The sequence below is a fragment of the Trachemys scripta genome, chromosome 16 (assembly GCF_013100865.1).
Source record: "Trachemys scripta elegans isolate TJP31775 chromosome 16, CAS_Tse_1.0, whole genome shotgun sequence".
Classification (NCBI taxonomy): Eukaryota; Metazoa; Chordata; order Testudines; family Emydidae; genus Trachemys; species Trachemys scripta.
Genome location: NC_048313.1, coordinates 17,532,305 through 17,538,831, shown reverse-complemented (window position 1 = coordinate 17,538,831; position 6,527 = coordinate 17,532,305). Strand labels below are relative to the sequence as shown.

The 6,527-nt window shown below is 56.7% G+C and overlaps 1 protein-coding gene across 1 annotated transcript in view; it reads right to left on the bottom strand.

Moving 5' to 3' along the window:
* Positions 1 to 398: 398 nt before the first annotated feature.
* The window catches only part of MARCHF9 (membrane associated ring-CH-type finger 9), a 31,395-nt gene continuing 25,266 nt past the window's right edge, over positions 399 to 6,527 (bottom strand). The window contains exons 2-4 of the mRNA XM_034793107.1: positions 5,003 to 5,158; positions 4,220 to 4,412; positions 399 to 1,328 (exon numbers count right to left, since the gene is read on the bottom strand). Coding sequence (XP_034648998.1) covers positions 997 to 1,328; positions 4,220 to 4,412; positions 5,003 to 5,158 — 681 coding nt within the window. The 3' untranslated portion in view covers positions 399 to 996. The remainder of the gene's footprint in view (positions 1,329 to 4,219; positions 4,413 to 5,002; positions 5,159 to 6,527) is intronic.

Genomic DNA, 6,527 nt, shown 5'->3' with positions numbered 1-6,527 from the left:
TGTTATCCCCATGGTCCAGACGGGGAACTGCAGCCCCGAGAAGACACCCATCACCTGTGGTTAGAGCCAAGCCAGGGCTTTAACCACTGAGCCGTCCTTCCTCCCCAGCGATCCGGCCAATTTCTTCTTAAGGTCAAGTCCGGGACAGGACAGGGCCACCTTTCAATGAAAGGCCTCCCAGAGCCGAGCTGAGCATACACCAGGCTGGGGCTTGCAAGGGACGAGACAAGACAAACCTCTTGAGAGCTGTTTGACAGCAATGCCGCCCCCCCCACATCCTGGGGGTGAGCCCTTATGGCCCCCTTCTCCCCCACCGAGAATTCCCAGCTGGCAGGATTAAGGATTTTAAAGAAAGAGAGAGAAAGAGAGAGATGGCTTTGTAGCCGACCATTTGCATATAAATGATTCTTTATCCTCCCACGATAGGAGAGAAGGGAAAGGGGAGACAGATTCTCATGCATTCAATTAAAGATGAAATGTACAGGTATCTTATTGCCGGATCCCATTTTGCTTTAGAAATGTGTTTATTGCACCTTTTTTGGGGGGGGGACGAGGAGTTCAGAGCCTTTCCAGCTGGCGTCTCCGGGGCGGAGACTCACGGCAGGGTGGGCGGGGAGTTGGGGCTGGAAAGGGTTGATCGGATTTTTGTTTGACCGATGATGAGGTAAGCACGTTCGTTCTCCGCCCCCTGGATCAGTCGTCGCTGGGGGGTCGATAATCTTCTCCCATCCCCCAAATCAGGGAGGGGTTGCAAGGGAAGCCAGCAGGAAGGGGCCAGCCCGGTCCCTTCCCCCGCAGGAATTTTCACATTGATGGGAGGTTAGCCGGGTGCGGGCCGAGACGCGGGGAGGGCGGCCCCCAGAGTAGGAAGATGAGGTGGAAACAGTGGGGCGGAGACTGCTGGCATGCTCCCTTCCCTGGGGTGCAGCCCCCCCGCAGGAGCGGCTCTCCAGGGCGTTCCTCGCACCAGCCCCCCCGTCCGCCGGCCAGGGGGCGTTATACAGTTGTCACTCTCATGACCACCTCCCGGCCAGAGCTGGCGCCCCCGCGGGGCTCGTTCGGCCGCAGGTGACTGAGGATGTGCAAGATGGTGTAGCCACAGTGATGGTTCAAAATCGTTCTAACCCGCTGACCCCGCCGGGGGTTCCTTTCGCTCCCGGAGGAGGGGTTCGTCCGTGAATTCCTGCCCCCGGCCTTGGCCGCCCCGCTGCCAACGGGCTCCCCCAGGTCCTTGGCCTTGTCGTAATTCAGCACCTTCCACTGCTGGTTCACTGCCTGCCACCGCTTGAAGATTCGATACACGGAGGAGCCCTCGTGAATGATAAGACCTAGGGGAGAGAAGTGGGGTGGGGGGAGGAGAGAGGTGAGACCTCCTGGGGCAGGCAGCCAAACAGGTTCCTCGAGATGGTGGCCGGCCAGGGCTCGGAACTCACTCATGACAATGTGGCCCTGGAAAATGCCAAGGCCCAGCTATTCAGATCCCAGTGGGAATTGGACCCCTAATTCCCTCCAGGTTCCATGGACAACTGCAAGCTTCTGGGGGAGGGCATGGGGAGGCCTGGTGTTTGGGAGAGGGAAGGCTGGGGCCAGCGGGGCTGGCTGCAGATGGGGCCTAGATTGACAGGTGCGACCCTTTGGAGACCAGCACTACCTTGGGGTTAGGCCCGTCGCCATAGAATCATAGAATATTAGGGTTGGAAGAGACCTCAGGAGGTCATCTAGTCCAATCCCCTGCTCAAAGCAGGACCAACCCCAACTAAATCATCCCAGCCAGGGCTTTGTCAAGCCGGGCCTTAAACACCTCTAAGGAAGGAGATTCCACCACTCCCTAAGTAACCCATTCCAGTGCTTCACCACTCTCCTAGTGAAATAGGGTTTCCTAATATCCAACCTAAACTTCCCCCACTGCAACTTGAGACCATTACTCCTTGTTCTGTCATCTGCCACCACTGAGAACACCGAGCTCCACGCTCTCTGGAGCTCCCCTTCAGGTAGTTGAAGACTGCTATCAAATCCCCCCTCACTGTTCTCTTCTGCAGACTAAACAATCCCAGTTCCCTCAGCATCTCCTCGTAAGTCATGTGCTCCAGCCCCCTAATCATTTTTGTTGCCCTCTGCTGGACTCTCCAATTTGTCCACATCCCTTCTGTAGTAGGGGGCCCAAAACTGGATGCAATACTCCCGGTGTGGCCTCACCAGCGCCGAGTAGAGGGGTATAATCACGTCCCTTGATCTGCTGGCAATGCTCCTACTAATGCCATTAGCCTTCGTGGCAACAAGGGCCCACTGCTGATTCAGCCATGCCATGTCTCGCTTAAATGTGCACAGGCCTGGCCCAGTGGCTGGGCTCGGAAACGGGGTGGGGCCCTTCACTTTGAGCCCTGCTTGGCCTGGGTGGGCATACTGCTCCCATGACGGGAGTCCCCGTGACTGAACGGACTCTTGGGCATGGTGGGCGTGTGGGTTCCCCGCCCTGTTTCCGTGCAGAGACCTCCCCTCTGCCAAGGAGGCAGTGTCGTTAATGAGCAGAGACTTCCGGACAAGGTGTCGACATGCACCGGTGCTGGCTGCCGGAATCCCTCCCTGGTGCTCCATGACGCGAGGGGAGCGAGCGCCCACAAGGTTCTCCACTGCCCTGCATGCGGTGCAGCCATTCACACCGCCCACATCACAACAGCGTTTTACACTGGCTGTGCCCTCGTGTGTCGCACGAGGACCAGGGCAACGGAGAAACAGGCCCTGGGCTTGGGAGGCTGCAGACACACGTCCTTCAGCCTGCAGACCTGGCTACTACATAACCACATCACCTCCCCTACGATCAGAAGGCGAACAAGGGCTTTCCATCTCAGAAATCTGAGACGCTCCTTCGGACGGTGCTACCGCTGCCCGTCCGGGTGACCTTGGGCACGTCCCGTCCCCTGTCCGTGCCTCAGTTTCCCTTGACACCCATTGTCTATGCAGGTTGTAAGTTCTTTAAGTCAGGGACTCTCTCTTGCTATATGGACGTACAGCACCCGGCACAATGGAGCCTGATATTCTCAGTTGGGGCCCGCAGGCATAACAGTAATATAAATAAACAATCGTTTCAGAATGGGCTGGCTGACTACTCATTCTTATTTTTAATTCCACCTATTGATTATTCTAGCTATTAAGTGTTTTATTATATTATTAAACTATAAGTATTCTTTTATTAAAATGCTGTTATTAGTGTGTATGCATTATCATTCTACAATTCTAGCGATTTGTTATGTTAATATTTTAATATTAGATTATTGCAATATAATTATCATGATCTATTATACTAGAATATCAGTCATCATTATTAGAATTAGCAATTAATTATTCTAGTTATTATTTTATTAGAGTATTATTAAGCTATAACCATTGCTTTTTATTATTATCTATTAATTATTATTCTACCTTATAATTGTTATTCCTGATTGTAACAGGGCCTATTACTGTATTACTGTACATTTTTCGCACATGGGGAAGGCACCAAATATGTGCGGACATTTCTAAGTAGCATTTCTCCCGTTTCACTATCACGGGATCCTGCCCCTTGGCTGCGAGTCCGACCTCTCGCGTTCCCGAATGCGGGTACAATGGGACACACGTAGCCGCTGACTCGATCGGAAATGGACCTTCCATCCCTTAGTTTGCAGCTGGTGTCTCATCATTCCAGCCACAAAGCCCCAGCCGGTAATCGTCTCGTCTTTGCTGCCTGCAGAGTCCATCATTGAACGCTGCCGATCTTGTCCCAGCCCTGAGTCCGCTTCATTCGCTTTTAATTAGCAGGCGTCATTGCAATCAGGTGGGGCTTTATTGCCAGCGAGGGATGCCCGTTTACAGCAGGAGCCCCTAGAGATCCCAGCCAAGACCCCACGGTGCGAGGTGCCGTACGGAGACGAGCCCGGCCCTGCCCTGATGAGCGTACAGTCTTACAGAGAAGGGGAAACTGAGGCACGGAGCGGGGGAGTAACGTGCCTCTATATTCTGATGGTCCCGCCCTACCCATCGCCATGGGAACCGAGCATGGTGCACCTCCGAACCGAAGGGGGAGGCGTGAGGAGGCCATTGGGCAGCAGAGGGTGGGGGGATGAGGTGGATTCACCTTTCAGTTACTGCTCTGGCGTGAGCTGCCTAGCTCCAGAAGGGGTGGACAGGGGAAGTCAGGGAGCCCACGGCTGGAGTGGGGGGACCTGACAGGCCGGGCTCTCACCTATGCAAACAATGTCCATAAAGCCGTACATGCCGTAGCAGATCTGGAAGAGCAGGTCCTGCCGCTGCCACTTGGCTGAGGGGCTGAGGGACGACCAGATGAGCCAGGAGATGCTGGCGATGAGGAAGAGGGAGCCCAGGATGATGGCTGCGATCTGCACCTTCTCGATGACGGTCAGGGAAATCGCCTGCCACTGCAAGGGAAGAAGGCGCCGCGATGGGTTACCGGATCGGGTGCGGGGTGGGGAGTTGGGGGATCAGAGGGGGCTGGGGACTGTGGGGTACGGAGACCCTAGTGGCTGGGCACACGATGCGTGGCAAGGGAGTCATAGAGGCCAAAGAATCGGGGGTTTGGGGGGGAAGGGGCTGGGGCCACAGCGGGTTGGGGGGAGGGAATCACAGGGGCTAGGAGACCCGGGGAAGGGAAGCCACTGCCAGTGCACCAGGATAAAGTCAAGTCAGGTCTGGTCTCTGTCGAATGGATTCTGAGGAACGTTTGGATGTCGAGTGGATTCTGAGGAACGTTCGTACTGCCTGTAAGAGCCCATCAGGACGGGGAGGAGCTCAGGGCTGGGAGAAGGGGGCTGCGGGTTGGGATTGAGGGGCACTGACAAAGCTGTGGGAGGGAAGCCAAGGGCTGGGATAGCCGGAGGTTGTCCGTTGTCTAGGAGTGTCAGTGTCAGGGCGTGTGCGTAGCTTGTGTGCACACGCGTGCGGGTCTGTGGGTCCGCGCCAGTGCGTGGGCGTGCCGGAGCGTGCGTGTGCCCGTACGCCCCCCGCTCACCTGCAGGGGGTTCTTTGTGCTGATGGCTAACACCTGGTATTTGAAGTAACACAGCTCACAGCTCCAAGAGCCCCTCTCGCTGATCCAGCGAATCAAACAGGGCTGGTGCGTGCAGCGGACGGACCCGTCGCACCGGCATGGGCTGAGCAGCTCCCCCTGCAAAGTAAACAGGCCCTGGGGTTAGGGGGGGCACGCTGGGTAACACCGACCCTCCCCGCTCTGCGGCCCCAGCGAGCGCCTGGCGAGAGCCACGCTCCATTAGGCCGCCAACATTTAAACAGCAGTTTATTAGCCTCGTCTGCTTGATGCGCTGACGGGGGGAGCAATTAGCATAAATATTTCATGCCTCCTGACAGGAAGCACTAACGACGCTTCATGGAGACACTGGGCCAGCAGAGCGCTGGCGAGTCCCCTCAGCAGGGGTCACAGGGGTCATCCCCCCCCAAAAAAAACAACACATCGCCATCTGTCAGTTTTACGACCACAGGAAATTGGTGCTTAGATACCATGATGATAGATAGATAGATAGATAGATAGATAGATAGATAGATAGATAGATAGATAGATAGATAGATGGGTGTAGGGGGATAGATAGATAGATGGGGTGGATGGGGATAGATAGATAGAGGGGGTGTATGGGGATAGATAGATAGAGGGGTTGTATGGAAATGGACAGACAGAAGGGGGCTGGATGGATGATGGTGTTGCCCCATCTCCGTGTATCCCTGAGTGGGTGCCCAGTGGGGAGAGGGGTGAAGCCCCCACGATAACTCTCCGAGTCCCATCAAGTTTTGCATAAAATCTTTGTTTGTTTTCTAACTATCCCTTTTGGGTGCAAAATCCTGGCTGGACCCTCCCGTGGCATGATCCCCCCAGGAGCCCCACCCCAGCAGCAGGTCCATACACCGGACTGCAGATTGCTCCCCGCAGCGGGAGCTGCAGATGCTGGTCTGAAGGTGGGACTGTCCCCAGCTGCGTGGGGCCGAGAGGAGCACGGGCTGGCTGTGCGGGGGCTGGGGACAATCCCCTCTTCCAAGGAGAGGCGACGACATTCTGCAGAGCGGAGAAGGGGGCTGAGATGCGAGGAAACCCCAGGGGCTTTGCTATGTGCTGGCGGCTGCCTTCAGAGATGGGGTCATTGTCCTAGGAAGCCTGGGCTATGCTCCGTGCTGGGCCGGGGGGATCCCTTCCCGTCACGGGAGGGGGCGGCTGGGGCGGCTGTTCGGAGATGCAACAGCGTTACAGAGCATCTCCGTTCAGGGCAGCCGGGTGATCGGAGCTGGGGTCCCCACGCACAGCTCGGCTGATGGTCCTCGGTCCCGCCCCACCCCCGCCCCCCACCATCCCAGCCCTGCCCCCCCAGCTCTGCCGGTACCTCTCAATCCCGACCACACCCCCCTGCCATCCCAGCCCTGCCCACCCCAGCTCTGCCGGTACCTCTCAATCCCGACCCCCCCCCCGTCCCAGCCCTGCCGGTACCTCTCAATCCCGACCACACACACCCCCCGTCCCAGCCCTGCCCACA